Source organism: Mycteria americana, chromosome 1 (assembly GCF_035582795.1).
Source record: "Mycteria americana isolate JAX WOST 10 ecotype Jacksonville Zoo and Gardens chromosome 1, USCA_MyAme_1.0, whole genome shotgun sequence".
In the NCBI taxonomy this organism is placed as follows: Eukaryota; Metazoa; Chordata; class Aves; order Ciconiiformes; family Ciconiidae; genus Mycteria; species Mycteria americana.
In genome coordinates, this window is record NC_134365.1 from 189368575 (window position 1) to 189391938 (window position 23364).

At 40.9% G+C, this 23364-nt stretch overlaps 1 protein-coding gene across 4 annotated transcripts in view; it reads left to right on the top strand.

Moving 5' to 3' along the window:
- LACC1 (laccase domain containing 1) overlaps window positions 1-16236 on the top strand; it is a 31224-nt gene extending 14988 nt beyond the window's left edge. Inside the window, exons 2-7 of one of the 4 annotated variants that reach the window (XM_075489188.1) lie at window positions 5531-6126; window positions 7431-7612; window positions 8095-8260; window positions 10149-10374; window positions 10872-11050; window positions 12683-16236. In XM_075489188.1, the coding sequence (XP_075345303.1) occupies window positions 5559-6126; window positions 7431-7612; window positions 8095-8260; window positions 10149-10374; window positions 10872-11046 (1317 nt within the window). In that variant the 5' untranslated portion in view covers window positions 5531-5558 and the 3' untranslated portion in view covers window positions 11047-11050; window positions 12683-16236. Of the gene's footprint in view, window positions 1-732; window positions 765-5530; window positions 6127-7430; window positions 7613-8094; window positions 8261-10148; window positions 10375-10871 lie in introns of those variants that run through there. The other 3 variants (XM_075489194.1, XM_075489178.1, XM_075489167.1) reach the window with 3 other exon arrangements.
- Window positions 16237-23364: the final 7128 nt, after the last annotated feature.

Here is a 23364-nt window from a genome sequence, read left to right on the forward strand (position 1 = left end):
GGCCTGTCCCTGCGGCACACAGTCCCAAACCCCCCCAAAGGCACTGATACGCGAACAGAGCAGAGCCAGGCGCGCCGACACGACCAGGCCGCCTCTTTTCGCTACCAACCCTGTCGCCACTGGGCGAGCAGAGCGAGCAGCGCCGGCCACCTCCTGAGGCAGCCTCACCGCCGCGGGGGGCTGCAACGCCCCCGCCCCTTCCCGCCCAAACCGCGGCGCCCGCCAACGGCAAAGGGAGCGTCGGCCAAGGGCCGGCCCCGCGGCGCGGCGTGCGGGGCTTAGGGAGCGTCGGAGAACTCCAGCGAGGGAAGGCGAGCGGCGGAGGCGGCGTGAGGGGAGCGCGGCCATTAGCGACGGCCAAGGGGCACAGAGAGCCGGGAGAGGGCCGGGGGGCGGGGAGGGCTGTCCCCGGCAGGAGACGGAGGAAAAATGGAGGGAACAACTCATCCTGTCAGAAATGGGTGGGTGCTCCGTGGTGGGGCCCATAGCGGTAGCGCAGCCTGGCTCACCCTGTGGCTGAGGCAATTTTGCTTAGCTTTTTTTCGCTTCTAAGTTCCCCGAGTTACCTAATTCATTGTATTAAACTGCATTTTCTGTCATAATTTGTTAGTGTTTGATATATGCTGCAGAGAATATAAGTTTTGCTGAGCATCATTGGGTGACGAGGAAGAAGAAACGTGGCCCAGTTTCTCCTGCTCTACACCGTGCCCTGTTTTATAGCCACGGACTTGTCTTGTGCCCACTCGTATTCCTCTGAACTCCAGGTTAAGGAATTTTCACCCTAAATCCCACAATTTTTATAATTTAATTGCTCATCTCTGCATACGATCTGTTTATTTCATCCCTTTTTTGAAATGGCAGAAGCTGAATATAATACTTCAGCCAGAGACACAATATCAGTTTGTCATTTTTCAATATTGTTTTGTATCCTGGATATTTTCTGACCTTTTCCTTATCCTTTCTCAGCATTCTGCACCAAAAATAACCCCAGTAATTATTTTTTCTTAGTCTGGTTGAATGAAAGAAAATGGTTGTGTTGGTCTCTCTCCATCAAGTCCGCCTGTTAATTTTTAATGATCTAGTTTGGACACATTTGACGGTGAGGTGGAAAGCCTTAGAGATAACTGATTTCTGCAGACTTCATGAAAATAGATGTCTGGATGCAGAGGGACAAGATACCCGCATCGGTTCCCAAGATACTCCGCATTGGGAGGGAGAGGCAGGAGGATTCAGCTCTCATCCCTCTGCCCAGCATATGCTGGAAGGAAAAGCAGGAGGGGAGATGGCGGGGAACTCCCAAGGTGTGTTCTGGACCTGGCAGAAATGTAGGTTTACTGGAGCTGAAGGGAAGGGAGGAACAGGGGATGTAGGACAACAATTCACAGGAAATCTGATTTTATTAATTCCTCTGTTCACGAAAAAATTACTTTCTTTTTTCCTTGTCCTTTAGTTGTCATATACTTATCTGTCATGACTAATTTTAGCACAGTTGAGAAAACGTATTTATTATCATATGATTCTCGGACAAAGCCTGATACAAATCCCTAATACCTCCACTTGCCTTTTGACCTTTGCCTTTTCCTGTCAAAACATCCAGACTCTTTTACAGAGTTCTGCAAAATTTCTGACTGCTCCAAGGAGAAATCGGCATCCTCATTTTGGGCCTGTGGCCCTGAAGACTGGCCTCTCGTAACCCCTCTAGCTGGGTCCTTCTGAATATACTTTTTATTGACTGACTGCCAAATTCTTCACTGGAACATGCAGTTACAGCTCAGAAAAGGAAACTCTTTCAGTCTGCACAAGTTTTCCTTAAACTTCCTTGTGTTCTTGTTCTGTTTTGCTATGCTGTACATTTCTGAATCTGTTTGTGCAAAGCTGATGCATTAGAACGTGTGATTACAGCAGCGAGTTACATGGCAGGGTTAATGCTGCTTCCGGGTTTAATGCTACCCAGGCACTTAATCATGTAGGTGCCTTTCAGTACAGTTTGTTATTTCCTGTGGATACTGACAGCAACAAAGCAGGGTCTCATCATAAAGAAGAAATACAGGTTCCCACTCCAATCTTACGTAGAATAGGGATTTCCATCTTGTACAAATCAGCTGCAAGACTGACAGTGAGAAGTGAGATATATAAAGCTGGTAACGTGTGTTTATACCAGATGATATCTTTCAAGAGTTTAAAAGGATTGTCAACCTGTGTAAGTAAATTCCTGTGTTTTAAACTTTGAGTTTGTTTATGAAAACTGCATGTACTTCAGTATTTTCATTGTAAGTGCTGATTTCTGTTTCTTCAACCTTGCCTAAATACCCCTAAATTAAGAGAGGCAGAATATTTTATTTTAATCCAGTTTAAGAGGTTTTTACGTACTTCTTTTTTTCCCACATTTTTTTTCTTTGCTGTTGTTGACATTTTATTACAAATGTGCTCTTATCCCTGTTCATTTGGGCTGCTTTAATGACCTGTTTTCTTTCTCTGGATATCTCTCTCTGGCAGATGTTAAATATTTCTTGCCTTTTTAATTTTCCCAAAATGATGTCAGTTCTCTGAGTTTCTGTAAGAAGATAAGGTGACCAACAGGATTCAAAGGTGCAGGAAATTGCCAGCAACCTTTTCTTGACCAACAGTGAGCTTTTAGAATTAGATTTCTGGGGGTTTTGAAAGTTGCTTTTTGGATCTTTTTTCTACCCTGAGCTGTCTCTTCACTGCAGCCTGGTTTTATTTCCATTGTTTCTTTTCTGTATTCACTTTGCCTTTCTCCTTTTCACTCTTGTTAACCTCCTCACCTCTCCTCTCTTCTTGTTGTCTATCATTTTCTTTGATTTTCTTGATGTCTGTGCAAGAGAATCTTTTTACCCTCCAGATGTTTGTATTGACAGAGTTTCAGAGGGTGAGTGAAACAACTAATGGGTGGCCTTGGCTTCAAGTTTGTGCAAGTATTTGCCTTGCATTGTGTACTGAAATGAGCAACTCCTTAATAAATGCACTTAATCTTTCCTGATGCAGTTACTTGCAGAGAGACTTTCTATGGAACACTGGGGCTGTAGAGCATGTTACTTAAAACCTGAATAACCGTGAATGCATTTCTCATAAGCTAAAACATTGCTGTGCTTGGCAAGCCTGTATTTTGAGAAGGGTTTTGTTTGGGGGACTTAGAAAGCAGTCAAAAAATGTTGTTATGACTGTAAGCAAATTTACTTCTGATACCACTGACCTCAGTAGGACTCCGTGATGCAAAACTGGAAGGATACGAGGGTGAATCAGCCCCATTCTTTCTTTGTGTACATCCCAATAATTGCTCCTGTGGACTTTCTGAAATACACATGCAACTTAATAACAAAGTAGGCAATTACCTCTCCCTCCACAAACACTTTTCTTCTACCCTTTCTTTGGTGGTATTTTTCTGGGGAAGTGTGAGGACAGCAATGAACTCTACTTACTTTCCACTACTGACGTATCTGAAGTGGAACAATAATCTGTTTTTCCACTACACCCCTCTGTTGTACTGCCTTTGCTGGGGTTATTTGCTATACCTTGACTGGGATCATGTCATATTCTTACAGACCTCCCACAGAGAGTGTCAGGGAAGGGAAGGAAATATCCTGATTTCCCAAGTCATGGTCTTTGACAGGGGTCTGTTTCGACACTGTTTTCTTAGCAAGCTGTGTTCTCTAAAATCTGTTCTCAGCTGTGTGTAAATAATACTTTGAGCAAAATCAAGAGTCGTAAATTCCTTGGCAGATGCTTTTATCTGCTGTCACACTTTGATACTTTTAGCTCACCTGTTTTGATAGTCACTAATTAATCTTTGTAAGCGTTCAACTTGCAGAAAGGAAAACATCACTTCCAGTCAGGATTGTTTTTCTTCCAGTCTGGGGGAAAGAACAATGAAGAAAATACAGTGTGTTTTCTGTAAAACCTACTCTGAATAAAATGATCCATTAAAACCAGAAAGGTCTTTGACCTCTCATTTGAGTGTAGAAACTCTGGGAATGCATTGTCAACCATAAAATGCCAAGGAGGACACCAAGTCCACCATAGTGATAGGCCTCAAGTACACACAGAAGCAGTATTTTTGCAGGAAAATGAAGTGCTGTGAAGCCTTGCATGTAGTTACAGGAGAATGAGGGCTTGGGGCAGGAAAACAGTGCCAGGCATTATCTGATACAGTAGTTCTGGTAGCAGAGCATTGATTTCAAAGACTTAAAAGATTCCCAAGTCCTTTGTTCCTGCAAAGATATTAATTTTCCTGCAAAGGAATTAATATTCATGCATGATTTGTTACTGTGCAAAAAAAATGGTAGTGTTAAGGAATGCTCTAAATGATTACAACTGGTGATAAAGCTGCGTATATACCTCCTAGATTAAGCACGGTGCTTAGTCATGAAATCTGAATAGCCATCTGTTCAAGGTTCGCAAAGCAAAGGGATCTAGTCTTTTGTTCCAGACCTCTGGAGGCTTGCACTGAAAACCAAAAAATTATCAGAGACAGAGAAAAGAAAATAAGACACTTCGTAGAGGATATGTAAAATAGGCTTTCATAGCAACAGAGAGAGGAAGAGATGGATGGAGGTACCTTTCCTCAGGTAGGCAGCCTAGCTGGGCTTGGATCAACAAAGTCCAGAAAAGGAAAAAAAAACCAAAAAACCAAACCACCAAAACTGGCATTACACCATGGGCCACAAGACAAGCTGTGAACTACAGGATGATTTTGGATAAGCTTAACGTGTTTTGATTTCAAAGAGTGCAGCTACCGTAGTGAAAAAACTGAGGCAGGAAGTGGTGCACGGTATTATATTATTTTCATTTAGTGCTGTGTACTTCTTGCATTACTACCGTGAGTTTCAGTAACCTGTGCTGTGTTCCTGTGCATCTTGAAAAGAACTGTACTGATCATGTGCCCCTCCACACAGAAGTCAGAAATTAGCAAGTCAATACTTTTGGTAACGCAAAAGGGAGAAGTGCAAAAAGTCCTGTGAAGGCCTGTGGGAAAGATGTCATTGTGCTCACAGCCCAGCACCCCTGCTGCCAGGAGGGGTAGCAGACATGAGCTCCACCTCAACAATAAGTGTGTAAAATGCCTCCAAAAAAAATTGTTAGAGGAACTCCTCCAGTCCCAGCAAGCTGAGAGACCTCTGTATTTGGTTCCCCTCGTTGGAGCTGGAGGAGGGCCCAACAGTCACAGGTCAAGCAGATCCATTAGGCTAATGTGGGTTAATTGATTCAATAAATCTAATGTTATGTACTAACCTTTTATCATCCCTGACCTGGGAAAAACCTGAGGTAGGCGGGGTGGTAGGGAAACACCTAAATACTTAAATAAATACATAATAATTCCCATTTCCGCTACTTTTCCTTTGATGCAATTTCTTTTGATGCAGTGAGGAAATCCTAAGACTAATTACTGCTCTGCCACCTTCTCTACACAGTATCACTGAATGCATTGCCTTAATAATGTAATTCTGTGTTTGGACTAAAGATGCTGTCTTGCCTTTTTGTTCATTTTTCATGTTTTGTTACTACTTGGCAGTTGTAGGAATCTTTAAATATCCTGGAATATGGTGGAAGCAGTACTGATAGATCTGTTCAGCCTACCAGCCCACTTGCAGAACAACATCCAAGGATTACTGCGTAACACGCTGGAAACTATTGAGAAATGTTCTTCCATCCCTGCTCCATTTGTTTATGTCATGCGTTGCCAGAGGCAGGGGAGTGAAAGGAATGGTGAACAAGAATCCTTGCTTCCAGCTCCGAGAGATTTTCAGAGTCTGAAGGAAAGACTGGAGGTGGTACATGCTCTGACTACAGCTGCTGTTTTGTACACCATCAAACAAAGACTTGATGAAAAAGACCTAAGCATCATTAAAGTTATTCTCCCTAACGTAAGAAAAGACTTAATGAAAGTATATATAGACCATCTCTTTACAGCAGTCTACCAGTTTGAATTTGAGGATTTACAGGTGGCATCTGATTGTGAAAACCTACAGATAGCTGAACATCAGAGTGAAGAGCAAACACTTCCTACACAGGATGTGGCACTCATCCGAAGTGAGATTCAGATGTACTTGGAAAGCCTGCCAAGCCTGAAAGGGGAGCTCACCATCCTCAGATCTTCCCTGATCCCAGGTAAAGAGAATCCCAGGTAATAGATTTTACAGAGGCTGTTCCCAAGCATGCTTCTTCAGGGGAAGTGCAAAATGGGTAAGATCTGAAAATGTCTTCAGGCAGCAAATAACTCCATATGATGTTGCAATAGTGTATCATGTCTATAAGAGGGGGAAGTGTCAATAGAGATACAGCAGAAGACTGACAAGTCTGTTCCAGGCCTGGGGCAGATCAGATCTGATCAGAGAAAAGAGAGACCAGGTTTAGTGAGAGCATTACTGCAGACAGTGAAATCTCCTCCCCTCTGTGTTGGAATTACACAATTTGAGAGTTACCGTGATCTTCTGGAAAGGCAGGACAGGATTTTCTCCTGGTCTGCAGCCTCATGCATGCCTGGTTAATCAGACTGATGTGATCCTGCCATAGCATGACCCAGTTCACTGCAGCATGTCTCTCAAGCGGTGTGATCATGGGGTCTCATGATTCAGAGGATTCAGGGGAAAGCTGAGAGGTTTGCTACTGCAAAAATTTGGAACTGTCCTTCCCTAAAAATATGTCTTTCCCTAAAAATATGAGTTAAGTAACTCATGTTCCTAAAAATAAGGAACATGAGTTACTTAAAGCCATCTTTGCCTTCATTGTGCTTCAAGTTTTTGACTGTGACTTTGAAGGGATCACACTACATAAAAGAGATTTTGAATCTCAACTCTGATTATGCCACTAAGCTTGTCAGCTATTAAGATAGCAAAAATACCCGTTGTGGGACTGTCTTTCTGTGTTCAACTTTGCCCCCCTCCCCGCCATTGCCCCCAAAAGCAGTGATTGCATTTGGTGCATGAGGCCACAACAAATGATCCACACTGTAAAAACAGAGGATTTTTCAATAACACTAGAAATTCTCAGTGCTTTCAGTGTACTTTAGAAAGATGTTTGAGATTCTGTGAAGTCTTTAGGGCTAGTACTTCATTTGCAAAAAAAGCTTGGGAGATGCCACCCTAGAACATTTGTTTAAAAATCTACTCTCTTTTTCCTCAGTGAGTTACCTCTTCTCTAGGGTTTGCGCTATAACTCTACAAAAAGTCAGGCTAAATCTGCCAGGACTCCTTCTTGTTCAAACCCCTCTACCTTGGCCTCAAAGGATTATGATTAAGAGCAAGAAGGAAACTTAGAATCCTTAAATTTAAATGCCACAGCTAAATATGAGGTAAAGCAATACTCAACTTGATTGGCTGATTCCGAGTCTCTTCAGTGTAAAACCATGCTATATCTGGACTGGTCTTGTGTTGAAAGCGAGGTCTTGTTCATTGTGTCTTTTGCCTTGCCAGATGATATCTTCCTACATGGCTTCACCACAAGGACAGGTGGCATCTCCTACATACCAACTCTAAGCTCCTGCAATCTCTTCAGCAGTTCCAAGCGGAGGGACCCACAAGTTGTTGTTAAAGAAAATCTCCGCAGGCTAGCTCATGCTGCAGGATTTAACCCAGAGACTTTTCACAGAGTCAAGGTATCTTATCAAACAGTGGATTTATGTAAACAGATCAGATCTTCCTTCATGTATCACTGGCTAAAACTGCAGGCATTATTCTTATCTTTCTCAGCAAGAACTTGTGAGAAGCAGGACAATTAAAACATTTATGCTGGCAGTTTTTCTGTGGGAATAGCCATCCAAACTATCAGCCAATTGGCACTATATGGAGAAGCAGCACTGTTTCTTCCAATTATATTCTAACATTTAACTTACCACGGAGTAGAATAATCAGCTAAATGATCAGAGCAGTTTCTCTTAAAAGAAAAATACACCACCACTTCAATGGTGGCTTTCTACTGATACATCTGCATGGCATTTGAACAAGGGAGTGCCTGATTTCCATGCATAAGCAGTTGGTGCAGAAGAGTGTTTCATACCAAAGAAAAATCCTTGCATTAGTCAGAACTGGGTTTTTTTGCTGCCATATCACTGTCCATGTTCTGGTTTTGTCTTGACAGATTGATCACGCTAATGCTGTGTGTATTATGGGAAAGACAGAGCCTGACAGCTATGATGGAATAGTTACGAATCAGAAAGGTGTTACAATAGCAGCTCCAGGGGCTGATTGCATACCTGTGCTGTTTGCTGATCCTGTCAGAAAAGCCTGCGGTGCTGCTCATTCTGGTAGGAATTTTAAATCACGGAGATCAAAATAACTAGGAGACCACTGGAAAGGGAGTTTTGGACTAAGGATTACAAATCAGCAACCAAGGGAGCACTGAGTGAGAATGAATAAATGCAAGATCACATAATAATATACACCCTGACCTGTTAAGTTTGTATCCTGCCAAAACAAGATTAGTCTTGAGAATAGTTTGTTTCCCAAGCTATGTGGTTTTTTTTTAATTTTATAACTGTAATAATTATTATTTATATATTTATACATTTATTTTTCTGATCTGGTAGCCAAAACCAAATAATTTTTTTTGTGCTCTAACTTCATATGTAAAAAATCTCTGTAAAGCCAATGCCCCCAACAATCATTTTGGATCAGAAGAAGTATCTGTCTGACTCAAACCAAATAAGAATAAAACTGAAGCAGGGATGGTTAGCACAACCTGGGGTTATGCCTGACTTCAGAAGATGTCCCAGCTGTTAGGCTAGAATATGTATCCTGTGGTGATTTTCCTGCTGGGGCTGTTTCATTTTATTAAAAAGTCTGTATTTATGAGGTCAAGGAGAATGCACAGCTGAGAGTTTCTCCTCAGCTTTGATGCTAGTACACCCCTTGATATGGTAGGAAGCTTCACCTCTGCCTAGAACTTGGGAATACCACCTAAGTCTTACAATTCTTCATGCATTCAATAAATAAGCCAAAATAAGTTCAAACTTGGGAGTCATCATAAGATAATCAAAACTTCGACGTTCCTTCAATAAAGCTGTTTTGCCCCCTCCCCCCCCCTCCCCGTGCCTAGCAAGCTCAGGTTTGAGAAAGTAAGAGGAATGAGAATTGTGGCATGTCTGTCTGGGAGGAGAGGGGAATGTTGTGGTTTTTAATGGGGAGAAGGGATGGAGAGAATTTTGTCCACTCTTGAAAGTTTTAAGAGTTTTACATTTTAAGTGTTCAAACCAAATTATTGTAAAATATTGAAATCTGTAGTTGCTCCTTTCTCTGCTACTTCTTCATTTATCTAGTCCCCGACATACCACAATGTTGCCCCAACCCACACCGCTGCCATCTCCAAGCATACCTCCTGGATCTAGCCTGAACTACTACCTTCCATCTCCCAAGTTTTGGCCTTCATTCCCACATCACAGTCCTTGCCAGGCTTCCAATTATCTTTTCCTAAATCCTTTCCTTCCTGTCCAACCTCATCTCAGTTCAGTTTAACTTGAACACATGTTGCTATGTATACAAATTAGGTATAAGGTCATCTCAGTCTTTGGATGTAGAAAAGCAGAGGAAAAGTCAGTAGCATATCCTATCCTTTGGTATGACACACCCCTTGTGCAATGCAAAGACTTCCTGGGACTCAAACTGATATACGAGAACTCAAAGCTGGGCTTTCTTCTATCTATTCCAACAATGCCAAAGTGCAAGGCTTGGCTTTCTTCTGTCTATTCCAAACAATGCCTCTAGCTTGAGCCTCTTTTTTTTTTTTCTAAAATAACACTAAAAACATTTTCAGCATATTATAAAAATACACTTCTGACTGTAACGTATTTCTGTTGTCATATTCCCATTTAAATGTTTCAAGCACAGAGGAGCTGTAAGGTATGCTCTAGTTGCCCAAACCAGGACACTGGGAAAAAGGAATTCTGGAATCCTAATCTAAACTCTTCTCTCTAGTTTCCATCTCCACAAAATGATGATATCAGCAAACTGACAGTTGTTAATGTGTTGGGTTGGGTTTTTTTAAAAAACAATTATTTCTTATTAGATATAATGATTTGGTTTTAGATATAAATATATCTATTCATTTGTACCTTTAATAATAGCATATATTTTAGCTACTATAAAATTAAAGAGACAATTTATACAATTTTTTTTTTAACCTCTCATTTCTTACAGGATGGAAGGGCACATTGTTAGGAGTTTCTATGGCCACAGTAAATGCTATGGTATCTGAATATGGCTGTAATGTGAAAGATATCCTTGTGGTGCTGGGCCCATCTGTAGGACCTTGCTGCTACAAACTTCCTCATGAATCAGCTAAAGAATTTCACAGAATTGATCCAAAGTGTGTGAGACTATTTGACTCTGCATGTCCTTATATTGATATTAGAAGAGCAACACGGTAAGCCTACTGAGTGCATTTCCATGACATACACTTTTTTTTTTTGCTGAGTAGAGTCAGTGCAAAAGAACAAAAGGCTAATTCCACATTAGTTATCAATAATTATATTGATATATTATTATCCAGCATTATTATGGTGACGGTCCTCACCATCTCAGAGTACTCTCTAGTACTTTGAAGATCAGCGAATGATACCTTTGAATGAATACTATCTGCTCACCTTTGCTGGTGTCAGTTATTATTTTACTGTTATACTTTTAGTTTATGGATTATAGACAAATGTTCAAGTTAAATGTGGTTTTATTGGTTGCAGAAAAGCAATTATTTTAGTCTAATACTGGAAAAAAGGAAAAAAAGAAAAGCAACTAAAAGTCCCAACCACAATATTGGCACAGTTTGTTCAACTGGTATTTGAGGTGCTGTCTGAATGATAGTGTCTTAAGGAATGTGAGGATGTACAAAAAATACTGTTTTCTGTTTCTCTTTCTTTCTTTAAGGATTCTTCTTGAAAATGGTGGGATTCTTCCTGAGAACATCCAAGATGATTCTGTCACAGACCAGAACCGAAATATCACTTTCTGTACTGCATGCCACCCTGATAAATTTTACTCTCACTTTCGTGATGGCATTAACTTCGGGACACAGATTGGCTTCATATCAATCAAAGACTGAGATGGTATCTCTTACTCTCAAATGGTACTTAGACAATAAGTCTGGTGCATTGCCTGGCATCCTGCTCTCCTCGTAGAAGTTCCTCCTCCTTCCTTTCACAGACTTGCAATAGGGAATTCACAGGTCTTGAGATTCTCTTGCTTCTTCCCTTCCCTGCCATTCTGAGGCGAGAAGAAATGTGTAGGGTGTGGGGCCAATAATTCTGGTGTGAGACAGGGTCTAAAGGAAACAAGGACAACCCACACCAGTGACAAAGCCCTTTTGCAAGACCAGATCCAAGCTCCCATTATCTTGCCTTCTTGACCAAATGTATCACAGAAACCTCACTGTCTTGAGGTGGTGAAAGCACAAAAAACCAAAGTGTTCATTAGCTTCTGGATGAGACTTGTGAATGAAGTTAAGTATGACATTACTGATATAGGAAAGGAAGCCTGTACTGCACATTAACTGTTTGAGAACACCCAACTTTGGTAGTTTCAGCTGAAGGTTAGACTTATGGATTGTTTTTCTTCTTTGGATTAGTTTAAAGAAGAGCTGCAAAACACTTACAGGACTTTTCCTATGGAGAATAACTTGAAAGGGAGAAGCAAGCAAGCTCCTTTGGGGCAGACATTGAAAATATATCAACCCTCACCATTCTGTATTTTTTGATTGTAGAAAAGGTAGGACTAAGACTGTTAATATGATATGACATGTATGTTAATATTTCCTTAGGATTTTTTTCTTTAAACTATTCGTGCTCTGCTAATGTCCGTTGAGACAGTCTCAACAGTGCCCAGTTATTTAATAAATATCTAAAAAGGGGAGTGAATTTAACCTCAGTTAATTTAGCATCCGTTAATTTTACTGACCAATAGTTGACTTATCTGTCTTGTTAAGCAAATTCTAAGAGTGCACTGTTTTATTTTGGCCATATAAATTTTGCCTCTAGACATTGCAATAGACATGATAGCTCCTGACACACAGTCAGTGAGAGCTTCCTAATAGTTCCATCCAACAGTCAAGTCTAAAACTATGCTGACTGGAGCTTGCAGAGTTGCCAAGCACAAGCTTTGGGACAACAGTCCACATGACATATTTTCTGTTTTGCAGTCAACGATCTTTACCAATTCTGGACTTTCATGTCCACTAGAGGTCAGTGCTCGCTCACGCTGCACCTCCATCCCTGGCTGCGCTGTATAGATGGGTTTTCAAACCATGCATTTTGCAAAGCACTGTATGGCATACACTGCTACTTTTGCCTACATAATCATCTGCCAAGTTATTCTGGTATCTGTGCTTGAAGAGTAATCTATTTTTCATTTTGTTGGGCTGTGATTCAGAGCTGACCAAATTAGAACTTTCCTTGTCCTCTGGGAGAACAGACATTTTAAAAAACTTTCTTTTACCTGTGAATGGTATTTCTCAGAGAAGAGCTTGGTTCTGAGCATGTTACCCTCTGACTGTAACCATCTACCAAAAAAATACTTCTTCCAAGTCTCCTACTTCTTCTTCAGAAATATTATTCCTCTTCTGCTATAGCACTGCAGTCCTTGACAATATAAATTCTTACATTTTCAGCTACCTTTTAAAAACCTCACCGTTGTTTTCATCATTCTCGGTTTCTTTTGTAACTTCACTGTGGTGATGTTCACAGCTGGGTTCCAACTGGAGGTTCAGGTTCCAACAGGGGCAACACTCACACTCCTCAAGTTAATGCTGCCAAGCATGTTACTGCACACTAGCTGATGGTGTGTATGGTATGTATATGTGTACGTGTGTTATTGACTTATTCCAGATAGAATATAATATAATTATATGGACACTGACAGGCTTACCTTGTTGCACTAGGTAAAAAAACCCACAACCTACCTTCACTTTTTAGTTCTGTACCTTTGCCCTGGCATGTAAGTGTGAACCACTTCATGGGCACTGATTGACGTAGCAGTGAAGTGAGTAAGGTGCCTTTCCTTCTGCTGTTTCTGCTGTGGGGGCAGTAGCACCACGGTCTTCGGTCCCTGCACCTGAAGCTCAGCCAGAGCTTATCTGTCAGTGCCCTTCACTTAACCCTCTTCCCTTGTGGATTAAGAGCATGCCGTCAAAAGCAGCTGAGTTCCTCGATTTTGCAAGGTACTGCTTGACACCTGAAGCATCATAGGTGCCCATGTGCCTGCTGCTAGCCCGTCTCACCTCAAAGATGGTTTTAAACTAATGCATTTAACTTTGCAGTAAGTAGAAAGACCTTGCAGCCATGCTACTTACCGCAGTTCAAATGCTCAACAGTATATTAAGTCACAGTAACATGATACTGATAGTAAGCCCTGGCTTGTTCCTACCTGCTCAAGAATGACAGCAGAGACTTTCTGTTTAGAAAAATACCATTTACAGGTCACGGTAGGACTGTGCAAGCTGGAGAGCATGTCAGAATGAGCAGGAACACCAAAGGCTTTACCTTTTAGAAGACAAATCATTACCACAATCACTGTTCATTATTTCTTTTACACTGAATTACCTAGAGTGTAAACTTGTCAAGACAGGAAGCAGCCTTTTGTACATGGATTACTGAGGTAGAGAACCCACGACCAATAAGAAAATAATAATAATGTTCAGTCCCCAAACAGATTAGGCTCTCTATCATAGAGAGTTTCTTTCAAAAGTCCTTGCTACAAAGGCATTTTCATTCCGGTATGAAAAAAAAAGTTTAGAGGAAGAGCATGATAAAAAGGAGACAAGGCTGTTTCACATATCTATTTACTTTTCATTCCTGTTGCTCACTAAAGGAGCCAAGCAGATCAGCCCTGATTCAGCATCTCTAGGAAAGCTCTTAAAATGCTTCATAAATTGTTCAGTTGTACCTACCTCATGATCAGATCCCATTTATTAACCTTGCCCATTAATTTATAAGCTGCATTTGCCCTATTATTGTTATTAAATAACATTATTAATTATGATTGCGGTATGCCCTGAGGCGAGCATAAGACATGATCACACTGAATATTGGTTTTGATAGCTATTACTATGCAATTAACATTTGTTGCTATTGTAGATTCTGAATATGGCCCCCTTCATTTACATTTATATATTTGAATGGAGTGTACCAAAACATGTCTGAGAAAGGCTTTATTCACTATTCCAGTAAAACAGGGCAGCTCCAACACAGACTTCTGGTTCCAGTGCCTGGGGAAGCAGTGTGCAACTTCAGAGGCAGAGATCAAAGCCTGAGATAATTAGTGGAATGTTTACCCAAACTGTGGCATTTATTGCCACAGGTATGCCAAAGGTGAAAAATATTAAGGAGGTTAGATGAAAAATGTTTTTAATAAATTTGTAGAGGTTAGGTCCATCGGTGGCTGCTAGTCTCTTTCTACTGACAACCCGAGGAGACAGGATGGGGGCTAGACAGTTGCTTGGTCTGAGTTCTGCATTTGATGGCTGTGTTTGCGAGTGGCAGCAAACTCGGAAGCTGTGGGCCTGGACCTTCAGCAAAACATTTGGGCACATCTCGACTCACAGAAAGTATATTATTCCTCCCAAGTTACAAGCATTCAGTTACAGGAAGGTGTCTCCCTTCCCCAGCAGTAACACAGTTTGCAAAGTGGTCGTCTTTGCCTCCAGTCTTGTTTTCCTCATGCTTATCTCTTGTGCATTGCTGTCTTTCTGTCCAGCACCGCTCACAATCGCCCTACAAGGTTTGTGAATCCAGTCGCAGGGTGTTGGAGGAAACAGATACCATTCTGTGCAGAGCAGCACCAGTGTTGCTTTCTTTTGTATGCATGTGCTTTTTTTCTTTTAGCAGCAGTGTGAAACTTCTTGTCCTCAGCACAGGATCTTTATCAGTATCCTCCAGCCCATTCCCATTTTACAGGTTTCCGCAAGAGCTCCCAATTTCCAGCCTACACGACAAAGAAGTCGATATTCCTAGATTCCCTCATTGCTGTCCTCATTTCCACTCCATGCTCAATTTGCTGCTGGGTGATGCAAAGAGGGAGACGAGCCGCACTCATTTGTCCCGAGGCTCAGAGGGGCTGCGCGTGTGTGCTCGCTTTGATGTCATGTCTGCGAAGCTTTTGTTCTCTGCGTACCAAAGTCCTCCCTGAACTCCAGCCTCTTGTGCAACAATATAACAGGACAGTGCACTGATGGGAGCAGTAAATCCTATATGTGACAGAAGAAATAATGTATTGACCTGCTGAGGGATTTACATACCTCCGAAGACTGACAGCAAGCTCTGCCTGTAAGGCTGACTTGTTCTACTTTCCACTTCCAGCAGATACTATCCAGTGTTTCCAGATAAATGATTCAGATAGAAATGTATGTGGATTTAAGAACTGTCCTAATTGGGTATATTCTTATATGCAGGGTGTTACTAATTGTTATCCAGTGTCACACCTTTTTATAAGACTAAGAGATTTTGCTGCTCTGCTTGCTTTAAATATACAGTGCCTGTGGCTGTGCTGCTAAAATGCATGATTATGTATTTCCCAAAGGCGTGCAGAGAAATAGGAAGCTGGCTTTTTAAAGTGATCCCTCTGATCTTTCATTAGTAAGCGTTTAATTTACAGTAGCATCTCACATTACAAATGCTTGGCTGGCTTTCTTTGTCTGTGAGCTCTCGGGGGTCAAAGGAGGCCCACAGAAGAATTTCGGGAGTGCGGTCCCCGGAGGACAGCGGGGCTGAGGTCTCTCACTTCCCTTCTGTGGCATCATGTCTCCAGGGCAACCTGAATTCTGACAGTCATGGGAGCAAGGACACGGCATGGATTTCCATTTGATTCCTGGAACAGAAAAGAGATCTGAGACAAAAATCAATATGTGACTAAACTATGAGAGTTCATTTTCACAATTAATTTTACCTAAGGGTTCATTTCCTCTCTTGTGCAAATGTAATTCACAGCTACTAACTACTCTATTTGTTCTTCTGGTATTGCCTCTTCTACATGTAGCAAAGGCCTAAACATCTGAAATAAATGGGTTGCAACATAAAAATTTGGGGTGCACCTGCCATAAAACCGAACAAGCATTTTATAAGGAAGGCTGAAAGCAATGTTTGCATTTCAAGATGTGTAATTTCACTTTTTCTCATGTGATGCAATTTTTTTAGGCAGCAATTCATAGTTCTGGTCAGATTTTTCAGTTCAAAGTGATTTTATCAATGACAACTATAGAAAGCCATGCTTATCTGAAATAAATATCTTAGCATTTCTCTTTGAGGCACTGTACATTGAGTGTACATCGCTGCTAAAGGAAAACATTTCTGTTCTGCTTTGGTTTTCTTTGTTTGAAAGCTGTGAGCTTGATTTTCCTGCACAAGAATGAATCACAAAAAACCCAGTTGTACAAAATGTTGTGACAGGTGGCTCAAACCTTTTTGGTTGGTTTTAATAGGTGCGTTTAGTAAGTGCTTCATAAAATTAGGATTAAATAAAACAGGCTTATGCAGACAATTTTATTCTGACTCTCTGCTTTCTTCTTTATATCATCCCCATAAAAAGCTTTCAGAACATGAAGGGTGAGCAGAGCAAGAAGCATGTTAGAGAGGCTCCTTTAGGCTTGCAGATGTTTCTTGCTATATTTGATGCTTCAATCTTCCCCAGTTGCTTCAATTACCCTGCAACTTTAAACCTCAAGTTCCCCCAGCACTGAAACATCCCAGCTCACGTAACTCCGTGCTAGCAATGGCAGAAACAGAGATGTAGACTTCATAGTGATGTTTACATTGTAGCATTTCTTCAGCCTATCTGGTGCTGGTATAAATGACATTGTGATAAAAATATTATGCCACAATGGTGAGATATTTTGAGAAAAATCTCCTGAGCAGCGCTGCTTGAGGTTTTAGGGGCTGTAAGTCAGTAGCAACTTCTTGCTTTTCATAAGACCAGGAAAGTTAAAGATAACTTTGCACGCTCTCCTTATCTAGTACATGTCTTCATCAGAGCAACATGGTTTGGGTTTTAGAGTCTTTTCCACTGTACAATTATATTTCTGTAATTGCCTTTAAGAATGGCTTCTTAAGAAGAGACTGACTGCATATACATAGGCCAGGAAGTGCAAAATTCAGCTGACTTGTCTTCATTAGTTTATATTACTATTTAACATAAAAGTCTGTCAGAAAATGCAGGCGCCACAAAATGGGGAAATCAGACTGCTCGAGCTAAAATGTTCTCGTAGGAGAAAGGGTAAAGATTCAGACAAAGCTAATGGCTAGTTTCAATCTATCTTTCGGAACAACTCCTCATTTCCTGTTTTGAATATTAAGAGCAATCTGAAATAAACCATTTAAAACTGAAGAAGTGCCATTGCAAATTAAAACAAATATTGAATTCTCAATTCATGCTGAAAAGAGAGAGCCTGTCTTCCACAGAGCTCATCTTACTATTTATGTATATGTATCTGCATGAGCCAATCCTCTTATTTCTTCAGTAAATATTTCCTTCATAGATTGTAGATTGTTATGTTCCCTTCAGTAAATGTTTAGCTAAGTTTTACATGCAATATTTAGCTCCATTAGTCTTTCCTAAGAGCTTCCAGCTCTTAATTCTCTAAATTCTACCCTATTACTGTCAATTAGGTGATAATCAGTTTTCACTTACACGCTCTTTTAGAAGGAGAGTGACATTTGAACTTTGTAGAGCGACTGTTTTTTCTGGTAGGCTTGCAAAGCTTCTCAGTACAAAAAAAGCTTGAAGCAGCCTTAATTGAATAACCTTGGTCTCCCTCTATTCCCTCTTTTTCAAAAGAGTCATAGTCTATTGCGCTTCAATTAGGATTTATTTTAGGCTTCCTAGCTATAACTCATAATCCATCACATTGTTCCAGAAGCAATCTTCATGAAGGAGGCTCAACTCAGAAAGTGAAAAATAGTTGGTATTTTTGAGGCTGGCACAGGATTTATGGTAGGAGAACATTTTACACTTAAGCAAAAACTTTTTTAAAATCTGATGTTGGAAAGCTGACACAAGGGAACTCAAGTACGGAAATAATTTCACAGTTTTTGCAGGGGGGGGAAAGTTTAACAATGTGTGAAACTGAATATTCATCCCTTGAATTATATTCACATCAGGACTGAATGCCTTTGTACGTACTGATTTATTGCCAGTAAACTGGGCTGAGGCTGGAAGAAAAGGGTGAGGTTGTTTGCCTGCTGTAATAAATGATATCAGAAAAGAGGGATACAGCAGCATTCCTTTTAGCAAGTGAGTTAAAGAGTGCTCGGGCTAACGATGAACCACTTTCTACTGAGCCAATATCTGAGACTGAAAAAACAGCCAGTCATTCCTTGGCTCTGCAGCAGTCTTGGAGGCTGTTATAAACAAACAGAAGCAGGGAACAAAAAGCTCCTTTGGGATGCAGCTAGCCTGAAACAGATAGCCATGGTGAGATACTGTTGGGTAGAAGAGGCAGAAAAAGACAGCGTCATGATGATGAAGACATTTCTACACCTGCTCATTAAAGATTTAGTGCAAGAAGAGTTTATCCATGTGGAAACATGGCCCCCTACCATATTGTCCAAGCAGAGAGCAGTGCTGCCAAGCATCTTCCTATGTGTAGTTACTTGCCACAGTTGCTACAGCTATCAAGGCTTCTTTGTGTGGTCAGGATTTTTCCCCATAACCTGGAAAGGTTGGAGTATTGAATGCTTATGGACATGTCCCAGTTCTCCTCTCTCTTCATCCGTAATTTAAACCCTGCTATAGGCATATCATGCACTCACAAGCTTCCAATGTATGCAAGCAGGGGGAGGACCACAGTTAATTGTGGGAGGCAGATAATGACCACTGTATATATTACCTATGTGCAGGACTCTGGGACCTCACTGGGTCCAGAAAAATTGCAATGATGGGCAAATCTGCCCTCGCCCACTGCAGCTGTGTTTCTGGACTGAAAATATGGAAGAGAAGCTGCTTTTTGAAATTTCACTCAGCTTGGCTAACAGCCCAATTCTGCAGACTTGGAAGATTTTCTATCATAATATTTCTCTGAAGCTAGCTGTGAGAATAAATGGCATGAGGTATGTTTGGCTCAAGAGCTGAGAGTTTAAAATTTTTGAAGAATCTTTTCTTGTTTGTTATGGAGCAAATCCCAAACTTCTTGCTTAGAAGTCCAGCCTCCCTGCTGCTATGGGGCCCCATCTGAACATCTTGACTAAAAGGGAGAAGTGCCCTCCTGTGTGAATACTTACTATTAACATTTCTACTCTCAGCCATACTAATTACTGTGGCAGAAATAATTTCGCAGTGAACAAGGCAGATTGACCTCCTGGTCAGTCCTAGGAGGGCAGAGAGGACAAGGGTGCTAAATATGGTGAAACTACTCCTTACTTATACAGCAGCCACCTAAGACTGGGCAAGGCTGTGGTGCTGAGAAGAGGCAGATCATGAAGAGGAATGAACCAGTTATCTTGGGTTCTGCTAGAAACACATGGGACAGGTCAAAGTAGATTTTTTGCACACTATCTACTGTATATTTTGCTCCAGTCTGCCTAACGGGAAGTTACCGAGCATCTTGAGCACTACTTCTTTTGGAGCAATAGAAATTTCTGGTATCCTTGATCCTACCTAGCTCTTGGGGAGAGGCACAGACATATTGGTACTAGTAGATCCTTCAAGATTTGGAATAGTCAGTTGAATATTCTGTTATTACCACACTTCTCAGAAGAAAACATTAAGGAGAAACTTCTAATCTGTGAATTTACAGTGTTTTTATTCTTCTTTGTGGACAATGCCACTAGTAGAGACAGTAATGCCATTAGCATAGCTCACAAGATGGGCAACTCTGCAGACATAGCACAAAGATCTGAAGGGATCCTCTTCTAGATATGTAAGATCTACAGACCAAGAGGACTGTAGGGTTGTGCCAAAATTCCAGGCCCTGAAAGCACCATCCCAAAATTTCAGAGCTGTGAGACACATACCAGATGCTCTCAAAGCTGAGGAAGGAGAGGGGGAGATTTCTAGGAGACACCCAAAGAATGGAAACCCCATGGCTTTGCCTAAGATGTGTTTGGGTGGTGTCTGCAGCTGAGTTTGTGTCTGTCATAGGGCACCCCAAAAGCAGAGCATCTGCAATGAAGAAACAGCCCCTTTTCATGAGTCACGGGACACAGAGTTGGTTTGGAAGCTGTGCTGCAAGAGCTTGTGACCCTCATGCCTCTCAAAAGTCTAGCTGTCTACCCTTGGACACTGTAATGCCCTTTCACATTTTTAGACTGGCTCCAGCTGCTGTTAGAAGGCCCTTTGTGTGGGTTTTTTAGAAAAGTGAAGTGCACACTTTTTTTAAGGGATAGGAATGTCAGGATACACTTTTGTTCTAGCAAGAAGCACGCTATAAAAAATTTCTACTGTAAGCAGTCAAAATTTCCAGCCATAGGTGAGACCCTTTGTTTCAATAAAAATCAGTGTTGTTGCAATAATGTAGTAATTACATTCTGAGTTACCTTTTTCACAAATCATCTGGTTTAATGAACAAAGCAAAACCAACTTTGACCATTTTGTTCTCAAATTCTCTCTGAGTACGCAGTTTCTACAGACCATCTCAGGAAATTTTGGACTGTTTCCTACTTCCTGCCTTATTCACTGTGGGAAGTAGCATTTTTATTCTTATTTATTTATGAAGTGAGCAGAGGGAACAATTTGAAATTGCTGTAGCATTTTTTTCTCCTATTTGCAGATTGCAGTTTCCATAGGTGTGTTTTGAGTTGGACAGTATTTAAAATTTTCAGCTTTGAGGATGGATCACAAGCAACTATTTCGTGGAGGTCATTGTTTGTGTTTTAAATCTACTGATCAGCTGTTATTGATCAGATCAGTCCTTTGACTGAAGGAATGTGAATTACCTTTCCCCATGTATAGCTGCTTGGGAACTGGAAGTGTGGTTATGGAGTTCAAAATCCTCTGATGGGAGCATAAGTGCCAAAAAAAAAAGAATAAAAGCTTGTAAAAACAAGAATATAAAGAGTAAAAACATTACCAAAGAGAGTGTGTTTAAATATTGAAGTGAATAATCCCAGATAATTTCGAGTGGAAAATTCACTTTGTTTATATAGAACGCAACACCTCCCATAAAAACAGGAGGAGGATGGAGTATTGTTAGCCAAAAGCCTAATGGTGGCCTGAGGATCTCACAGGAGAAGGGCAGCGCTGTGCCTTGTTCCCTTAAGGGTTTGCAAAGGGTTTGTGCAAACCCTTAAGGGTTTGCAAAAAGCACGAAAACCGCAGGATGCAAAGGGCCATTTCCTTTCTCCCTCCATGCAGACCCTCATCTTAAAGCAAGAAGTGGAAGAGAGCACTAGTAGTACACTTGATCCAAAAAGGGTTGGGGGTAAAATGTATTCTGGTCAAACTTGGAGGGCAGCAGACAGTCTCTTAAGGCACCCAAGCTTGCCCAGTGCTGCCTCCTTCTACAGGAATCACGGAGACTCGGTGTGACCCCTTGGGTAGGTGGTGCAAATATGGCATGAGTTTTACTAAATGGGGAAAAATGGAACTATATTGTACCAAAGGCTGGTAGTTCCTCTTGACTGCAAAGCCTTATAATTAAGTCAACCAGGCTCTGGTCTTTCAGCTACCATACAGGATGCATACTCCAAAGTTCTTTGGTGCATTGGCTGAAGAGTGGAGTGCATCGCTTCCCATGGGAGACCTAATTAGACTGATGGCTGTGAGGGACTTGTGAAAGGACGAGAGGAGGGGAAGCTGCAAAATGAAGTGTGGTTTAAAAGACGAAAGCCATCTTCTGGATACTATCCTCTTGAGTTTGGCTCGTGACCTAAGGGAGAAGAAGAGAAAATAAGATCTCTTTTGCAAAATAAGATATTGCAAAATAAGATCCCTTTTAAACACTCTTTTCTGCCCTCAGAGGTTATCCAGGAGGATTCACAGACTGAGATGACTATTAGAGATGAGATTCTGATGAAAGCTTACCCTGATTTATCAGTTATACTGTGGGACTGCTGCACTGGAACTACTTGGGAAATTGCTTCATACTGTTAATTTAATGAAAGAAGCTTCCTTCATTTCCTATCACCTGAATGTCTAGATCAATATTTAGCTTCTATTTCAATGTACCTCTTTCTTTGAGAGTAAAGTACTCTGATGATTCTTCCTTTTTCGTTTGACAGTGTCCTCAGTATTCCTATCTGTTAAGACAAATTAGAACAATTAGTTCTTCAGTGTCCCTGTACATGCCCGTTTTCACATTTTGGCCCGCAGAACTGACAGTGACAATTACAATATTTTATTCACAGTTGAACATTGCCAGTGGTTCTGATCTTTTCTTACCAGAAACTCTCGCACATCACTGTGTTACATTTCCTTAACATTTTCAAAGTGCTCATTTTTTTCCAGCAAGTGATCACAAAGAACTCTCCCATAGTCTCTCTCTTATTATTTCTTTCTTTAATGATGTGCATTGCAGTCTTCATTCTCCATTATCTAGTATCAATTTCTAATTTTTTTCAGCATATCTGGTATAAATTGAGATTATTCTGGTTTTCAGTGGTGATGCTGATGACACAATTCAAGCCACTACACTGGGAACTAGACTTGGATTTTGAAGGGTGCTCTGTGAGCTGGACCTAGAAAACCTATAATTTCATCAGTCTAAAGGGGGACATCTTCAAGAGGCCAAACTGTACTCTGTACTGATTACCATAGTTTCTTAATACAAGAAATTAATCCTGAATGAAAACAAGCATTAGTACTGTTGTGGAAGAATATGGTGGTAAGATCAGTATATGAAAGTCTCACATGGGAAATATTTTGAGAGGGAGTATAGAATTATTGGCAGAAAATGTGAAACACAGCAATGAAGCTGAAGGTCTCCAGTATCTCAGAAGAGTTTGTTTTGTGCTTGAGAATATGCAGACAAGTCCAGGAAGAAAGATTCTTGGAATTTAAAGGACATCATGGAACATACAGATTTCTCTGCTCTTTGAATAGAGGTGCCAACTCATTTGAAAGCATATGCTTCCATCCATATTTTTATCACTTATTTACATGCATAGGCACACACTTTCAGCTATGCATCTGTGTTTAAAAATGCACACAAGAGCCATGTACGACTCCAAGCTTGTTTTTGTTAATATATATATATCAGGCCAGCCAGACAAATAGCAATAATATTTCTCCCGCTTGCTCATTCTTGGATGTCTCATTTACATATTTATGCAGCTCCTATTTTCTTTTTAAAATAAAACCCTATGAAGTGATCTGCCTAGGCTTTCACAAGGACATAAATCACCGAGCTTCTGAATTTTTGATTAATTCTATCCACTTGATTTTTGCAATTCTGGACTTTCCCGAATGGCTATGCTATCATTCATTTGCCTTCAGAAAAGGCACA